The sequence below is a fragment of the Terrapene carolina genome, unplaced genomic scaffold (assembly GCF_002925995.2).
Source record: "Terrapene carolina triunguis isolate 2854851 unplaced genomic scaffold, T_m_triunguis-2.0 Scaffold111, whole genome shotgun sequence".
Taxonomy (NCBI): Eukaryota; Metazoa; Chordata; order Testudines; family Emydidae; genus Terrapene; species Terrapene triunguis.
This window is the reverse complement of record NW_020664462.1, coordinates 17,089,934-17,109,514: the sequence shown is the minus strand read 5'-3', so window position 1 is coordinate 17,109,514 and position 19,581 is coordinate 17,089,934. Positions and strand designations below refer to the sequence as shown.

At 40.0% G+C, this 19,581-nt stretch overlaps 1 protein-coding gene across 2 annotated transcripts in view; it reads right to left on the bottom strand.

Moving 5' to 3' along the window:
* The window catches only part of DNAJB6 (DnaJ heat shock protein family (Hsp40) member B6), a 95,298-nt gene that overhangs the window by 43,493 nt on the left and 32,224 nt on the right, over nt 1–19,581 (bottom strand). For both annotated transcript variants that reach the window (XM_026652024.2, XM_029911626.1), the window contains exons 6-8: nt 12,580–12,711; nt 11,774–11,915; nt 7,047–7,117 (exon numbers count right to left, since the gene is read on the bottom strand). In XM_026652024.2, coding sequence (XP_026507809.1) covers nt 7,047–7,117; nt 11,774–11,915; nt 12,580–12,711 — 345 coding nt within the window. The remainder of the gene's footprint in view (nt 1–7,046; nt 7,118–11,773; nt 11,916–12,579; nt 12,712–19,581) is intronic.

The following is a 19,581-nucleotide window of genomic DNA, read 5'->3' as shown; positions in this document are numbered from 1 at the left end:
ATCTACATTTCATTCCCCTCTAGAGTTAGGCAGAGGGAGCCACATGGAGCAGTTTACGTCCACCGGGATATTCCATAGACATCTCAATGAAACTTTCATGGAGGTACTCTGCAATCCTCTGCTGAAGGTTCCTGTGGAGAGTTGCCTTCCTTCTTCTGCCACAGCAGGACACTTTCCCACAGCACTCTAACTACTTCAGCAGGCACTATTGCAGTACACAGGCTAGCAGCATACGGGCACAGGTGTCATTCGGATGCCAACAGCAGCCTGTGTTACCCTCAGGAGTGAGATATCAGCTAAAATCATCACTGCCTGTGGAAAACTGTGCCAGTATTCAGCTTCCACAGTGAAATCGCCACTTGCTTCTCAGCTGTCAGCGCAGCTCATTTTGTTGTCCTTGAGCTGGAGCAAGTTCAGCACAGATGCAGAAATGTGGCCTTGTGCATCCGAAAGTTCTGCAGCCACTGCTCGTCATCCCAAACCTGCATGACAATGTGATCCCACCAGTCTGTGCTTGTTTCTTGTGCCCAGAAGCAGTGCTCTACCATCCGCTAGCTGCTCCATGAATGCCACCAACAACCTTGAATTGTTTCTATGTACCATAGCAATCTAACCTCCAGTGAATCATCATGTTCCCCACGGCTTCTCTTGCGGCTCTGCAAATACTGCGCCCTGTGCTTGCAATGCTCATGACAATAGTGTAGAGCTGTGTAGGCTCCATGCTTCTAGCAGACAGCAAGAAGGGACACGCAGGTTTGTACAGATTTTGTAAAGGTGCAATACACCGTGGGATACAGATAAAATTATAGGATGGAGAACACTGTCAACCCCATGCTCCCAGTCACCCCTACATGACTCATGTTGGCCACATCAGGCATTGCAAACTCTTCCCAAAACACCCTGCACTGGACAGTAGTGATTTGCAGTCGGATACCTACCCACAATGCACTGCACATCAATACCAGCACTCCTGGTGAGGACATGCACCACCAACAAGGAGCAAAGTGTGCACATGCACAAGCAATGTACTAACTGCAATGGCTGTATGCTGACATAACTTAGGTAGCCATAACTTTGTAGTCAAGACATTGCCTCAGTGAAGACGCTAGCTATACTGACAGGAGGGCTTCTCACATTGACGATGGTAATCCACCTCCCTGAGAGGTGGTAGCTAGGGCAAAGGGAGAAGCCCTCGTCAGTGCTGTCTACACTGGAAGTTCGACGCAGTTATACTGACCTCTCAGGGATGTGGATTTTCCACATCCCTGAGCGACAGTTATACTGACATACGTTGCTGGTGTAGACCAAGCCTAAATCTTCTATTTACCTTCATCCATTTTGTCCATCCTTTGCATGAGCTCCCCACTCCCACCCACCAGCCCTTGCCTTTTTAGACTGGTACTGCCTCAGGAAAGGAACAGAGTTGTCCTCTCGAGTGAGAAAACAGTAGCACATTTTGAGCACTACTGCACTCTAAGGGCTGGTCTACACTATGGGGGCGGGGGGAAATCAATCTAAGCTACGCAACTTCAGCTACGTGAATAACAAAAGCTGAAGTCGACGTACTTAAATCTACTTTCTGTGGTGTCTTCATAGCGGTGTTCTCCCGTCGATTCCCCCTGCGCTTCTCATTGAGGTGGAGTACCGGAGTCGACGCTAAAGCGATCGGCGGGTGGTTTATCGAGTCTATACTAGACACGATAAATCGACTCCCGCTGGATCGATTGCTGCCCGTCGATCCAGCTGGTAGTGTAGACAAGCTCTAAATATAATAAAAATAGCACGGCAGAGAATACAGGAATATTCCCTTTGTATAGTGGAGACAGATAACTGAGCAAAGCATCACTGTAAAAAGGTGCCAAACTCAACAGAAGTGCATTGAGGCAATTTGACCTGTCATTCTATTTTACTATAAAAAGGAGAGTTTTACTAAATCCAAGTTCAGAACAAATAGTAAATCCCACAGTAATTAGAAGCCTGAAGATATAAATTTACCCTATGTGGACAACCTCATGTAATACATGCACACTGTACAGCCTTAATAGCCCAAAGTCTAAGATCTTTCTGGGTTTTAGCAGTAAAGCAATACAAGTCCTTATTTGCAAGTAATCTTTAAAAGAAACCCATTTTCTAAGTCTTAATATCTATTTCAAGGAAATTGAATGAGGAGGTGAAAACCTTTTACTTGTAGTCACTTCAAACCCAGGTATAAAAAGGAAGCCATCTGTATCTAGTTGGTAGCATGGGAAGTGAGTTTTTGGTCACAATTCAGTTCCGAAGTAAACAAGTCTTGGACAGAATGGGCAGATTCAACAGTCTTTTCCCTTAAAAAAAGGATAAACCTTAAAGTCAGGGTTACAGCTTGCTGGCAGGATAATACCTATTGTGCATCCATATTGTGGAAAATCCTTTGTAGTTTTTTATTATATTATTATTATTAAACAGTGCTAAGCATTGATGCTAGAGGTGGGTCTTCCCAAGTACTCAACTTGGATAATTATTCTTCCATTTAAGTGGAAGTTTTACCACTAAACTTCAATGGAAGCATAGCCAGGCCAGTGCTGAGTGCTTTTGAAAATCCCATCCTATATTTTCTTAAAATAAACCTTAACTATAAGCGTAATACAACCCCGGTATAACCATTTTACTTTGATTACAGTCTTGAAAGTGGGCATTATGCCCATATTAATGATGAAGAAACTGAGGCAGAAAAGTGAGTCCACTCACTATGACAACAGGACACAGGCAGATTTAGATACTCAGGTCTCCAAACCTCCTCGACCAAAGCTGCTTCCCACAGACCATACCACACACAGAAGCACAACTATACACAAACACAACAGTAAGAAGCATCACTTTCACATAAAACCCACTGTGCTTAGCCAGGCAGACACAAACAACAGGAAAGTCGAATACGAGCATGAACACAGACAGGAAGGTATCAAACTATTACTGACCTCCTTTTTGATGGAATTTTAAGAAGTTAAAGTTTCATATCAATAGCTTTGCAAACAATTTACTGTTGCTGTAGGACACTACAAACTGCAGCAGGGACAAGTTTTTCTGAAACATGCTAGACATCAATCCCATGGTTATAACTGTAGCCCACACACCAAGCTATACAACATATGTGCAGAGCTTTGTCATTTATACCATATAGCTCAGTGTGGTTTAGCTTCCTTATTCATAGATTATGGATTACAAAGACTGAATGCTGCAGTAAACACATTTCAAACATGAACAAGATTAACAAATAGTACGTTGCCACCTAAATACATTCAGTCAAAACCAAAACCATTAGTTTATAAAGCATTTTGTGACTGTGTCCTACTGAAAGCATTGAAAACTGGATAATCCAACCCCCATGTTTATAGTACAACATGCAGTACTTAAATTACTGCTCTGTAAAGAATTATCCAGGTTTTGCACAGAAGGGGCTGAGATGTTTCACCAAGTAAAAGCATTAGTAGAATACTGTATGCTACCAATAGACTGAAAACTAAGTCCAGATCACAGAAAGGACAGTAGTTCTTAGAAACCACCTCTAATTTTTCTAAATCAGAATGAAGCTTTATCTTGGCCAGGGCTGGCTCCAGCATTTCTGCCGCCCCAAGCAAAAAAAAAAAAACCAAACAAAACAAAAAAAAACATGAACAGCGGCAGCAGGTCCTTCGCTCCTAGAGGGAGTGAGGGACCTGCCGCCCCTGAATTGCTGCACGTGCCGCCCCTCTCCCTTGGCCGCCCCAAGCACCTGCTTGCTAAGCTGGTGCCGGCCCTGATCTTGGCATATGTCCCGCCCTGCTTTTTCAAATGTCCAATATTTAGCATTTTATTGTCCATCTGCACAAAATTTCTCTTACTTTTAGGCAAATAGCTTTAAGAGGACAAGTTTCCATTTAGTCCCATTTTACTCTACATATTTGATAAAGCATTGTACAGATATTTGCTGGAACTGAAAAAGTTTACCAGTTACCATATATTTTTCTAGTGGCCATGCAGAAGGGAAAGCTAATGAGGCTTTAAATTTGGTGCCCAAAGTAACTCTTTACTCCTAAGGAGCAGGCCTTGCATGCAAAGAACATATTAGTAAGAAAAGTGATGCAAAGTTCTAAATGCAACCTAATAAAAGTGAGTTTTCAACAGAGCAGAAAATAGTCATGCATTTCTGTATTACAACAGTGAGAATTCTAACACAGTAAGGCTACCAGAGACATGCAGTCATAGGGTCTCAGGCACAGAAGCCTAACTCACACCCTTGTGTTGCAAGTGCACAATGGAGCTATATGGGGGGAGAAGGGGTGGAGGTCAGGATTTGATTTTTATATCCAGAATGAACAGCAAGTGACAATTGAGAGTGAGCAGCAAGTATGTATTTATTCTGAAATAACAGCACTCTGCATGTTGAAACTATGTGGAGCCTTAAAGTCTTTACACCACTGTATGTGGAAGTGGGACTGCCAGTCAAGTAATAGAGTTGGGACCAATTCAAAATAGTTATTTGGTTCCAGGGTCAACTCCCTCAGATGCCAGTGTGTAGATTTTTTTTTTTATTTTTTTTAATACTGTGCAGATCTTTTACTGGTTGAATAGAGTGAGTGGACCAACTGGCCAGCTTTTTTTTTTTTGGGCCTGTTTTCTCTTTTTTTACTTGAAGAGTGCAATGTTGCCATACTTCATAACCGCCTGGGGCCTACCACTGAAAATATCAACCATGCAAATCTGAAGGCAGAGAAAGCACCATCCAGACTGGATCTTCAGTGAAGTCGCCATGTTAAGCTCTCATTATGCAATTTACAACTCAGCTTATGCCAAACAGCTAAATGAAGAGGTTGAAAAGCCACATGTATTTCATAGGTAGGAGTTGTAACAGACTGAAGACATGCCAGTAGAAGGGGGAGTGCATTGTGGCTAACATTTTCAGACCTAATGACAAATGTATTTCAAACCATTTTAAGTAACTTCTTGTTTCTCTGTTTAGTCATCTTCTGGGCAACAAGTGATGTGCACGAGAGAGGAAAACTGATGAGGAAAAATGTAGAGTTGCTAGATTAAGTTTTGAGCTTCTATTACAGGGACCTTGGCATATACTTTAAAAATGTACATACCTTCTCATCTCCCAACCTTAAAGTATAACTTATATTTTATTCCTTCTCCTAGATCTTTAAATTGTTTGACTATAAAGTTGAGCGGGAGAAAAATTTAAAATTTTATAACCTCACAGTGTTTAACCTCACTGCAGTCACCAACAATTTACACAGTTTGTTAGGTTATTTGTTCTTGGTTTAAATTGAATCAGTTATCCCGAAGAACAGTTTGCCAATTTTTTCCATCCACCTCCTGAATTTTAATTCTTAGACATTCATTAGTGCAACATCACAGACAGTATTCTCTAGAAAGGATTAACTGATCACTTCAAACCATACACTTTGAGGTCTTACATAAAGTTTGTGGATGTTAAACTAGCCTAAATAATTCGCTGTAGGCCAGATGTTCAGAGCTAGCTGCATGCATAAAACTGCACATGCATCACTTATACATAAATACCCAGTGCACAAAATACCTGATGAATGAGCATAAATATCTACTGTATAAAGCAGGCATACAGGAGTCTTGCAAACAATTGCTTTTGCCTAGCTTTGAAAATCTGACCATGTTATATTATCTACAAATTAGTACTTTGCCTCACTCCCCATTCCATTGATGTAAGTAGGCACTTTTCTCCTTTTTAATGTTGGTTAGTAAGTGTGTAAACCAATGGTACTCAAGTCTATGCAGCTGAAGACACCACATTAGTAGCAGAGTTTTACAGTTACTTCCTTGACAACTCAGGTTTGAAGATGCTGACAATTATGAATCACAATTACTCTTCCTTTTACGTCTATGCCAGAACATTAGAAAATACTGCTAATTTAGATATTTTGGGTTTGCTTTTCATTTACTGACAGACATCGATAATTTTGTGGAAGTCCATCGACAGATGGGCATGTTGCCCCATATATGAAGGAAAGGACTTTTAATGCAGTGTTTTCAGAGATATTGTATACTCATGTTAAACATCTTAGTTACAAGACAATAATGCAGACTATTACAAGCTGAAATGTATACATTGTGGGAGGAAGTGAGTTATCCAGCCAGTCCTGGGGAAACACCCTATAAATAGATACTTCACATATAGGTTTGGAAAGGAAACTACAAGCCATGTTTTCAGTCACATTGAAGAAAACATCTGCAAAGAAAAGCCCCTCAGCCTGAAGCTTGAAGGAAGCAGGTGTTGAAAAGCAAAATATGGTTCCCCACTTGCCCAAATCACACACAGACACAAGAAGGCTACAAATGCCATCCATAAAAGAATGCACCACAAACATCAGCATTTATTCATTTTGAATTTTTTAGCAATTGACAAAAGACCCAGCTCACCAGCTTTACTTTTTGTTGTTTTCCTAAGCTTAAACATTACATATTTAAACATTGTCAGAACTTACTAAGTTGTCGGCATTCATGCACAACTAGAAAACATCCTTAATTTATTTAAACCAGAAATGCATTACTAGTAACGTATTAACATCTTTCACTACTAAATATTAAAAAAAGTTGAAATTATTGAAAAGTTCATCCTTGAAATGTTAACTTCACAGCAGACAAACTACTAGTTGGCTCACATTTCAAACAAAGTGGGAAAAGCAAGATTCATGCTAGTGGTTAGTGTACATTTTGCCCTAGCACTACTGAAGGATCACGGCTCACCTTGGATCATGTTTAATAAAAAGCAAAGTGCATACAGAAATTTACAACAATTTAAGGACAAAAAATGGTCCTACTGATGTGGTCCCAACAATTAACTCAAAAGTCTATGACAAATACCATGAGCTCCGATGAGCTGTTTATAAATACTTTAGATTAAGTACAGATACTGAAAGAGTTCGTTTGAAATCTTCAAAAAAAAAAATGTTCCTGTTACTCCTCAAATGGTGCTTGTTATAGCTTAAAATTTCTGTTAACAAGTGCGTTGAATTACTTGTTATCCAAGCGTAGCAGCTGCTCCTTACCATTTACTGTTAATGACTTTAACTGGCCATCTTCTTCAACTTCCACTCTCTCTTGTCCATTCTCAACAATTCTGTCGGACAAAAATCCATTTAATCATAGTTTTAAAGCATGTTCAATATGATTAAAGTACACTACACGCAGATATTTAGGTAATGAAATACAGTGCCAAGTCTAGAGCCAAAGTTTGGCTGATGCAACTACAGTAAGTAAGTGATCACATTTAACAGTGGGGAAGCCACAACAATTAGCATCTTCTCCCAGCCCTCTGAAAAGCCTTTCTGGAAGCGACTAACGCCCAGTCCTCCAGTGTATTACACTGAAGTGTTGTAGACAGCATTGTAACAGTCACTGCAGCTGACACTACATTCTCCATAATCACAGTTCTCCTCTTAGGTCAAAGTTTTTTCCATCTCTCCCCTTTTCTCCCCACCCTCCCATTCAAAAAGCATCATATGCAATTTAGTTTTGAGTTTCAGTTAAAAGTAGTAGTTAGGAACCGCGGCAGTTCAGGTTCTGACAGCTGTGTTCAGCATATTGTATTTTATGGTGTATATTTTCCCCACAATATTACACTGATATGTTTAACTAGGTAAGCAGGATGAAACACTACACAGAACATGTGCAACAGCACCAAAATAGTGTTACACATGGCCAAGTTAAGGTTCACAAGCAGGATTAACTTTTGCATCTTTTGATTGGTTTTCACCAGGCAATCTTGATGCTGCATGTAGGGTTTACCCCCCTTGTTAAATGTTTAATGTGTAATTTTGGGTTTGCAAAGCAGTCCATTTTATTCTCTTGGTCACTGAATTATAATTGTATGTTCAAAGCACAAATGTAGCCATATTTAGGGCTGGTTTGTATTAAATACTATCCATAAGTAACCTGTGTTTAGAGTATAGAAACATGTAGAAGCTTTTCACTTCATAAATCAATTAATAGAATTCTATTTTGATGATCAGACAGAGACAGAATGTATTCAGTAAAGAATCAGAGACAACAGTTGTGGTTAGGAGAAAGTTTGATGAACAGGCAAATGCTATATGTTCTCTCCAAAGAAGACTGCCTGCTCTGTCTCAATGTGGACTGATCAAGGGTTGCTTGGCTTTTTTTTTTTTAATTATATAACTACACCCAAATTTGAGAGAGGAAGTTGTAGTAGTGGCCAGGAACTCTTCCTCACTTGGTCACAGGTCATAAGATGGTAGTCTTCTTTCAAAAGGCTATCATCATGGTCATCATGCAAACATCACCCCTTTTCTCAGAGTGCTAGTTATGTTGAGCGCAGTACATCTGTGTTCTGTATGTTGCAATGGCTTCTTATCAGCTTTGGGGAGCAATTCATTCTGTTATTTTTAACTAGACTTAAAGATAAAGAGATCCTGTCTATCTTACACCTTAACATTTGTAACAAGTTTGTGGTAGTTCTAAGCATGCTTTGTTACATATGGAGAGTATCACTTGGTTAACCACCATGTCAGCTAACAGCATTTTGCTCCTAGACTGAAACAATTGTCTTCCTATAAGCAGTTAACCACACTTGTTTGCTCTGTGGATGGAATCTCCTAATTATGTCTGCATAAAGTAATTAATTTGACCTGCTCTTCCCAAGTCTATGCAACAGGACATCACATGATGCACTGCCCTGCTTTCTGTTGTCTGAATGTATTCTGAGCTACTGATTCCCTCATGACGTGCTATGAAACAGCTGTCCACATTTTCCCAGAACCCACTGATACAATGGTGTGACCATATGAAGTAATTGTGATGACAGAAAAGCTGCTGTGTGAACACAAACTGTACTGTGTTACTTTTAACTGGTTGAGATGACTGTGCCTCTTAACTGGTTACAAAAGATGGGTAAAGATGTAATGGATTACAGGCACGGAGACAGCCTCCCTGTCAACACAGAGACTTTCTACTTAATAGTACAGATATGTCAGCTCCTCCAGGCTGATAGAAGGTCCTCTATTCCAGGGGTTCTCAACCTTTTTCTTTCTGAGCCACCCCCTATGCTATAAAAACTTCACAGTCCAGCTGTGCCACAACAATTGTTTGTCTGCATATAAAAGCCAGGGCCAGCGTTAGGAGGTAGCAAGCAGGGCAATTGCCTGGGGGTCCCGCACCAAGGGGAACTGTGAAATTAAGTTACTCAGGCTTTGGCTTCAGCCCTGGGTAGTGGGGCTGGGTGCTCTGGGCTGCAATCCCATGCAGTAGGACTTTGGCTTTCTGCCCTAGGCCCTAGCAAGTCTAACACTGGCCATGCTTGGCAGACACCCCCTGAAACCTGCTCATTGCTTGCCAAAGGCCCAGGACCCCTGGTTGAGAACCACTGCTCTATTCAAATTCTTCCACACTGGGTTTGCCAGGGTTTGATTTTGCTAACTTGCAAGGCATGATGCAAGGCCTATCCAGTTACCCAGGCCTTGTCTAAGCATCGTTTTGAATGCAAACTGCAGTTTCTGTGTCATGGTATTTGTCCAGTTGACACTGGATAAATACCAAAACATTGGGTTTTTTTGGCACTGTCACTAATTCACTTTAATTACAAACATGTGTCAAGAGGTTTGTTCTAAGGGACCTCTCCAGTTCACTTATACAGTAGAACCTTGTAGTTTTGCAGGTTTACAGATGGTATAATTCAAACAGAAACCGAGAGGTCTCGCTCCACTTCTTAAAGATTTAGTACGTGGTATGGAGGTCTCAGCCCAATGAGCTCTACTAATAAGTACTAAGAACACTTCAGTTTGACAACTGTCAATTACATTTGTAATGCATATTCTTAATTTATTGCATGTTATTTTGTCATTAAACAATATTTGCAGAGGGTTTCCCAAGGACTGGTGTAAAATAGTGAGGAGAGGTTCTGATGTGTATAGTGCTTGAACGCTCACTCACCAGTAGTGAGCAATAAGTTTTTCCTGGTAGAGAACTTTAACTCCTGCTATTAGCTTACCTGACAGACCAGACAAGACTATTTGCACTTCAAATCCATACGGTCTGTAGGGACACTGAACAGATCACTTTCGCTAATGTTGCTTGGGAAAGCCTACTGGGTGGAGGGTCAACTCTCAAAATAGAGGCTGAGGAAAGTTGGAGCATAGCATAGACCACCTGCTATGCTTCTCATGCTACTTACAACCAGAAGGCTGGGGTTGGAGCAGAACAGTGGCCTCCCAATCCCCAATCAATAGCTCCATGCGTGAAGGGAAAGCAAGAGCATACTCCTTTTCTCTTCCAGCAGCCTAGTGAGAAGGGCTTCAGTTTTCAGACACTTACTAACTAGAAGCCAATACTAAAAGATGCATCATCCCTGAGCAAGTTCCAATGATAGCAGCATTTTGGGAATCCCAGTATCCACTCCCTGCCCAACAGCTGACAGGTGGCTGAGCTTCTCAGAAGGTGTACCCAAGAATAAAAAGATCACATATATTCAGGATTTAAAGGGGAAATAAAAGAATTAACGTTGTAACATGGCTTACAGCCATCAGGCCTGTAAGATATTTAGCTTAGCCAAACAAGGCCTCAGGACTAAAGACAAACTTGACATAAAGCAACTAACCAGTAAGTGAATTAGATCAAAATTTGTCCCAAGATAGCAATGACCCTACATGACAAGATATCATAAGATAGCAGTTTAGCAGCAATGGAACATTCTACTTAGGAAATATATATTGTAATGTACTGGTGAAAGCTGGTTATAATCTTTTTTGGATTTTGCAGCCAGCCACAAGTTATGGTGACTAAGTAATTTAAATATTAATGGAATAATATGGAAAATTAACAATTTGTTCCATTTTTTATAGGCTATTCCAAAAGGTAGTGGGAGGTGGAAGTTCAAATAAGGAAGAGGGGTGAAAACCTTCATAAATCTGCATGAACCCGTGGGCATCAGCGTAACACATTATAAAAGCTGTATCCCAATCTACGTCCTTGGGAGATGCCAGGATGACACTCACTGGTGATGGTGACAATGAAGATGAGTATATTGACCGATACTGTGGGGATCCCCTGCAGAAGATGTTAGTGATGCCAGTCACAGAGCTAAACACATTACACTCACTATGTACTGTTGTATTTCAGTGTTTGTGGGATTATCTGTTTAGTAGATTTGCTAATAAAAGAGACTTGTGATAAACTTCAATTGTCTGTCCTGTACTCCTTGGGTCTCTAATTCTAACAACATTGGTAGTCTTCCTGATGCTGTAGCTGTTCAAGAAACTGAACCCTTAACTACTGTGAAAGAAAATAAGTTATTCAATACACCAATCTGTCAGTTAGGCTACACAGGGTACTGCTGTTAAGGGTTTTCCCCACTTTTGAATAAACTCTTGGCTACAGGGCATTAGGTACTTTCTGCCCAACCCCTGCATGCTTACATATACTGTAGCAGGGAACCATCCTGTAATGGTAGGGAAAGAAAAGAGAATCGAATAGGTCTATCTTTACAATTCACACAGAATTGGGTATCTAAGTTACAGGAAAACAAAACAGTAAGCGTAAAGAAAGTTATCAGAAAAATATTGATTAATTCTATTACAACAACTTGCATGGTACCAAGTATCAGAGGGGTAGCCCTGTTAGTCTGTATCCACAAAAAACGAGGAGTGAAGTAGTGGTTTTTTACTCCCGAAAGCTTATGCCCAAATAAATCTGTTAGTCTTTAAGGTGCCACCGGACTCCTCGTTTTTATAACAACAACATTTATCTTTTTTACATCACTTACCTCTTCGTAGTAATTTTTCTGCCATTAACTATTTTAGTAGAAGTTGATACCGATTTGAAGCTACCCATCCCACTGCCACCGAATGACGTAGAGGAGAATGAAGTAAGGCCCCCGTGCCCCAATGAACCAAACGAAGTAAAACCTGGGGGGAAGACATGGTAAGTATTTGATTAAAGCACTGTAAACTTAATTTCATCAGAAACCCTTTAACAACTCTTACTTTAGGAAGGTCTGCTCAACCATCAAATTTTGGTCTATTAATTCTAGCTCCCCAATTTCAAATACCAAGTTCCTCAATTTCAGAGTTGCTGGGTAACTGCTACTCCCACTGACTTCAAGTGAAGTGGCGAAAACTAGGCCTTTAGCATTCAACTAGGCTCCAATAATTGAGAGCACTTGGAGTCCATAATCTTGCTTAAAGGAACACACTATTGTAGCCCCTTTTTTGGAGACCTCAAAAACATTGAACACACCCCCTGGTAAGGCAAGCAACATTTCGATATAGAAACTGACGTACTGAGAAGTTAAGACTTGTCCAGTCTAATGGCGTCAGTAAAAGATCAAGCAGCAGAATAGATCCAATTTCCTTCTAACCAGGGCTTACTCCCTTTTCATGAGATTTTAGCTATAACAAATACTCTACAACACCGTGGCTCTATTTAAAACTAGGGGACTCTACAGGGAGATGTAACAGGCCTCAGTGTTGTATATAATTTTTTAACCATGTTGTACCAATTTACTGTTCCAGAGAAACTCCTTCTCTAGCAATATTAAATTTGGCTTGAAGTTTGCTTTAAAATATTTACCTGTATCAAATGAAGAAAAACCACTCCCAAATGCAGGAAATCCACTAAACGCAGAGAAAAATGGCCCACCACCTCTGTTTCTGTTCCCGCGTTGACCTCGTCGGTTTCCAAATAAGTCATCAAAAGGATCTTCTACAAACAAAAAACAGATTTTAATACAGGAGGCTAATGTGATCAGTTTTATTCAGTAGTTGCTATATTTAATAAGTATGAGGACTTCTAGTAGAGAAGGAAGTTTCTTGCATCTTCCTCTGAAGCATCTGGTACTGGCCACTGTCAGACAGAATATCTGAGCACAGATCTGATTCAGTATAGCAATTCTGTGTTCCTTTGAGACCTGTAAGAGCCCAATATTATTTCTCACACACACCCAACTCTTCTTGGTCTCCAGAACTTTAGATACTATTATTAAAGTAATTGCATGCTGAGAACAAAGTCCTGCTTCCTTAGTCCTGTGCCAGTTTGCAAGTGACTAGTAAACATCAGGGGGAACATGCAGAAATTCAGTTTTCAGCAGAGAACTGTGTTCCACGTGAATTATGCTACATAAGCAAACCTTATCACTTATACAATAGCTATGTATGTTCATATAGTCACACACACGACACACACACACCCACCCCCCATGTTTTATACCAAATTCATGTAGGTTAGATAGTTCAAGTCAGTTAACATCTGGGTAATTAAGAATTTGTCTCCTCCTCACATGGCCATTAACCATAAAAAACACTTTTCTTGATAGCACGATTAAAGCAATGACGACTTTTTTTGTTCCTAGAGGCAACAATCTGCTTGCTGTTCAACATGAGAATGTCAAACATCTGAAGTTACTGCAAGAGAAGCTCTTCTTCTCTCTGTAGAATACCTTGTCGGTCAAGCTGAGTTTTGGGGGCTTAAACTTAATATTGCTGATGTGATTAAGTTTGATTCAATCCCTAACTATCCAACACTTCTTGTATAACTTCATTCAAGATTTATCTGAGGACCACCACCACCAGGACTCTGCTTAAGACAGGCTCAACGTATATTAGTATTCCATTAAGACTGAAATGTAAAGGGTATTGGAGACAGGGAATTAAAATAGTCATAATACAACTTTAAGTGATCTGCAAATGTTTTAGTTTAGTTTAAGTTAACTAGTTGGAGGGTTAGATGCTTAAGAGGAAAATCAGACGATAAGAGCTTTATGGGAAGAAAAAAAAATAAGGGCTGAAGGCAGTGCTTAATTTGTAATGAAAGAGGTGCTGGGGCTCAAGCAATTTTTTTTTTTTTTAAACCCCACACACTTTTATTAACTGGTGTAACAAGTATAAGAAAACTGAAGTTTGAGTTTTACACCATACTAGCATAACATCAGCATTTTGTAGGACCACGATTTACACAACACAGTGTACCATTAAGTTGTAGATCTTTAGTTCTGAATGTAAGCTATTTTGGATTTCAGTTCCCACTGCAGCGGAACTTTACAAGACCCTAGATTACACAGCACAGGACACTGGTAACATTTACAAAACATTTTACAAATATGGGTTATCTACAGAACAACCGTTTTAGGCATGTTAGCCTGACCTGTGATGAAGTGTTGAAAAATGGAACATTGCAAAAAATAGTTTAAAAGAAGTTTAAATGTAAGAAGTTATTTTCCAACATATGAGGTCTGTAATAGCATTTATATTTTCTTCAACTATAGAATTTTGCAATTCTAAACCAAATCTCAGTGTGATGTTTCAGAGAATGGAAGATATTCCCATGCAGGATAAGAGTTAAGCATATACTTAAGTCCCATTGAAGGCAATATCTAAAGTTAAGCATGTCCTTGCTGAATCTGGGCCAATTCATAATAACCACTGTACCAATTAGAATTCCAAGTTGATTTTAAGTGAAGATCAGAGATGAAGAGCAGGTTCCCCCCCTCTCCCCCCAATTAAAATCCAGTTCCAACTTAGGCTGGAAGACAGATTACTGAGAACTAGTGAAATGATTACATTACAAGCAAAAAAAGATGAACTGAAAGGAAAATGGGATTTATAGTCACAGTTTAAACCTCTGCTTAGTTTGCTTACACCTACTTAACATGAATGACAAATTAACAAAGTTTGAATAAAGGAAGCCTTTGTTGAAGAACTCCAATACTCTTACCCCCATCAAATATGATGTTAAGAACTCGCAAACAGCTCTTATACCTCTCACTGATCCTCCAACAAAACCAGGGAATACAGACCAAACTTTAAATTTGTGAGGTAAAATACAGGCATTGTTTTTCTCCCCCAAAATGCTTTCAGCCCCTCTTTTCCATCAAAAACCCCAAAGGTTTGTAACAACCTCAAATTTTTTTTTAAATCCTTTGTAGGTCACCTTTAATACTATATGTGCATTGGCAAATCTGAGTACGAACTCTTGGCACAAAAATATTATTGGAATTTAATATTTCCAAGTCATTATACACCTGGAGTAGCAATTTCAAAGACTAGCATATAAGAGTCTCTCACTCCAGCGTATTAGCCAGCAAATAAAGCCATTGCAGTTAACAGGGCTATAGCCCAATTTATTCCTGCTAGTTAGAGAATGACTCACTAGTGAGTTATGAAGGTCATTCACTCATGCATACAAGTGATCTATATTATATTACTGTCCACTGTTATGCTTTCTATTTATAGTCCAGTTTATCTTCAGTTACCTGGCATTAAAATAAAAACAAAACACTCATGTCAAAGCTATACTATATAATTTTTATAATTCACTGCATCACTGGCCACTTACAGGTGACCTGTGCCAGACCCACATCCTCCTTACCCTTATCACAATAGCAACACAAGCTAGGGGGAGCTTGAAGGGGATGGACTATAGAAGTCTCCAGGCTGTTGCCATCACCACTCATGATACATGGGCTTACCCTACACTTAAATTATATCAGCAAAGCTCTGCGTGGGGGGGGGGACGGGGACGGACACACTCAGCTGACAGAGCTACACCAATAAACCCCAAGTGTAGACAGAGTTATGTTGACAGAACAATGCTTCAACAGATGTAACTAACACTGTCCAGAAAGATGATGGTCTTCCAATACCAAAAGAAGAAATGTCTTCTGCCAGCATAGGCTGCACCTATACTAGGGGGCTATGCCAACATAGACTCCATAAGATAGCTGTAGATTTAGACTCCAGATGTTCTCCCCCCCGCCATGTCCGCTTCTATCGCTGCAACCCTGAAGCTGCCCAGACCTCATTCCCCATCTTTAATGCTTAGTCCTCCACTTTCTACCCCGTAGATTACACCATGTACACTTCACCAGTGCCCTACTCTCACTTAAAATTAAGTGCCCCCCAAAAAGACACATTACATTCTAAAACACAGAACAAGCATATATTTATAAAAATGGAACTTGACATGCCTATGATCATGTTGCACATAGTACTGCTTTCCCCTCCTCAATCTTAATTGTTTTCTTAGAATTGCAAGCTTAGAGACTTGTTTCCTTTGTTTTTGTACAGAGCCTATGCATGCTTCCATAACAAATACTGATTGTTGGCTGTAATCAGCATCAAGCTACTGAAATTCAACTATTTTGGAATTCAAAGACACAGTTATTTAATGTATGCATACATAAGTTGTGGACAGATGTAATTTTATCTTGGTTTCAGATAGTAGTATAGATCAGGGAAGCATCAAGTTATGTACAAGCCCCTCCCCTCATACGTATAATCTAGGTTTTATACTTTCCCGAATAAATAAAATATTTACTGTGATTATATTAGTCATTGTGAAAGAGTCAACATGGTTTTTGTAAGGGGAAATCCTGCTTCATCAATCTATTAGAATTCATTGAGGGAGTCAAGAAGCACGTGGACAGGGTGGTCCAGTTGATATAATGTACGTGGAATTTCAGAAAGTCTTTGACAAGATCCCTCACCAAAAGCTCTGAAGCAAAGTAAACAGTCATGGGATAAGAGGGAAGGATCTCTCATGGAACTGATTAAAAGATATTCCTACTTTTGTTTCCTAAATTATCAGTTTTCACAATGGAAAGGGGTAAATAGCTGGGTTCCCCAAGGACCTGTGCTGTTCAACCTATTCATAAATGATCTGGAAAAGGGGTTGAACAGTAAGGTGGCAAAATTTGCACGATAGTTACTCAAGATCATTACGGGCACAGCTGACTACAGAGTGTTACTAGATTCTCTCACTAACCAGGGTGACTGGGAAACAAAATGGCAGATGAAATTCAATGTTGATAAATGCAAAGTAATGAATATTGGGGAAAAGTCCCAGCTATACATACAAAATGGTGGGGTCTAAATTAGCTGTTGCTGCTCAAGAAAGAAATCTGACTCATTGTGGATAGTTCTGGGGCAGGGGGAGAGGGGGGGAAAATCTACTCAGTGTGCAGAGGCAGTCAAAAAACCCTAACAACGTTAGGAACCATTAGGAAAGGGATAGATGGTAAGAAAAAACATATAATGCCACTATATAAAACCATGGTACACTCAGACCTTGAATACTATATACAGTTCCAGTCACCTCATTTAAAAAAAAAAAGAAATGAAAAAAAAAAGATTTTAGAATTGGAAAAGATACAGAGAAGGGATTAGGAATATACAACAGCTTCCATACAAGAAGAGATTAAAAAACAGGAACTGTTCAGCTTAGAAGAGAGGCATGGCAGAGGTCTATAAAACCTGCAGACCTCCTTGCCATAGGATGTTGTGAAAACCAAAAGCACAAATGGGTTCGGAAAATAAATTAGATATCTTTGTGGAGGATAGGTTCATCAATGGCAATTAGCCAAGATGGTCAAGGTGTTGTTGTGGGTGTCCCGAAACGTCTGACTACCAGAAGCTGGGACCAGATGACAGGAGTGGATCACTTAATCAATTGCCCTGTTTTGGCCATTCCCTCTGAAACACCTTGTACTGGCCACTGTTAGAAGACAGGCTATTGGGCTACACCAAAGTGGGTTGTGACCGCATTTTAATGAGGTTGCCAGGGCTGGTGTTAGACTTGCTGGGGCCCAGGGCTGAGACCGAATCTTCTAATCCTACTCTGACATCCTCTTCCAATATTTCATCAGATTCTTCCCCCGCCGATCCGCCACCGAGTTCTTCCTCCAGCCCCTCCGCCACTGAGTTCTTCCGCCAGCCCCTCCACTAACTCCTCTGCCATTCCTCCACTAGATTCTTCCTCCAGATCCTCCATAAACCCTTCCTCTGATCCTCCATGAGATTCCTCAGGCAGCCAACTGATGACCACTGAGTAGGAATCTAAAGAAACATGCCCACTGTAATCAGTAAGTTAGTTCATAATTCTTAGCTACTTTGTGTATTATGTCAATGAAGTTGCATGTCATCTTAAAAAAAAATTTAAGTCACCGTACCAACAAAGACCTTCCTCCTTTATAAGTTAGCCCCATTATCTGGCCACTTAATCAAGAAAGCAGCAACAATAAATGATTTCTATATGCTAACGAAATAGTTTAATATTTGTATTGAACAGTTATTCAAATTATGGATGCTTTGTTTTAGAAGCTGATCACTAAAATGAAGATCCCTTGTGTGTAGGCATTTTTACTTCGTTATTTTACTATATATTATACTGAAATGAAACAGTCTCAGCATGTACGGATGCTTCAGTTTGTCATAGGATTCCTTGCACTCAGTTTATGTTTAAGTACTTGAGAAATAACCACACCACTCATCAGTACTCCACTAGGAAGTAATTCTGCTTTGCTCCTGGATCATTTTTAAATGTTGCCAGTACTAACGCTGTAACCCTCAGCTTCATTCCTTCACTAGGAAGCAGAACACACTTCCTGCCCAAAGGGGGGAGGAGGGGGAAATCTAAAGAGCAATTAAAAGAAGGAGCTAGCTTCTGAATAGGAAACAAAAATCTTCTGACTCCTTTCCCTTTCCTCCTCATTTCTCCCTCTCCCTCATAAGCCCTTTTTTCTTCCTGCAGGTCAATGGGGCTTATCTCCAAAAGAACCGAAATTTGTTTTTTCATTATTAACATGGGGAGAATCCAAGCCTCTCCTCCTCCTTAAAAATGAAGGCAAAAGAAATACAAGACCATAAAAAAACCCACTTCCTGTCTCTTTAAAGCATTAGAAAACAAGCTCCCCCCTTTTCCTAAGATTTCTTCATCTTCCCCCTTTTGTTTTGCATGTTTTGGTAGACTTGGCAAAATCTCTGGGAAATAAACTGGCCTCTTCTGTCAACCTAGCTTGATCTTTCATATGCTTACATAGTGTTGGTGTATACGTAAATAGAAGGGCAAGGGGAGAGGAAGGAAATATGCATTCTGATTAAGATTGTGAAGAGACGTTGGTGCATATGTGTTACTTTATGGGAAGCTACACTGCTCTCAAAACAAATTCATGGTACAAATCTCTCCCACTGCACACTCAACCTTAACTGTACATGTGTACAGAGAACATTTAGTAGACAAGCTTCCTCTGATCCACTAATGCATTTTTTTCCAGATTCCTATAATAAAAGAATGATTTTTGTTCCTTTCCCATTCTGGAGTTAATCATAGAAGTCACCTACTGTTTGCATTAGTGGTGCATTAATTCCTCTTCAGCTCTATGGAATAGCCAGGAGGCCTCTCTTGTTTCTCATGTCTTGTCTGTAAACAGGCAGAGAATTCTTCTTGCAATCTTCCAGATGTTACTCCTTCTGGTTCCTCTAGGCAGTTCCAGGAGTGAAAGGCTGAACACAGGATGTGTTCTCCTTTTATGGATCAAAAGGGGAAAGCAGCTGCACTGGCAGAGATTGAATAAGATCCCTAGTACTTTTGCTGAGATCTTTTGTATGGCCGTGGGTGCCTTCACAAGCAAACAGTTCATTGGCATGATGCTGGCAAGCATAAAGTATTTTTAAACTACTTTGTTGACAACCTAATTCTTTATTATTTTCTTTAACTCCATGGTAGCTAGAGGCTTCAGAAGCTGGTTTCACTGCACCTATTGCTTCTGGGTTTTTTTTGGGGGGGGGGGGGGGGGGGGGG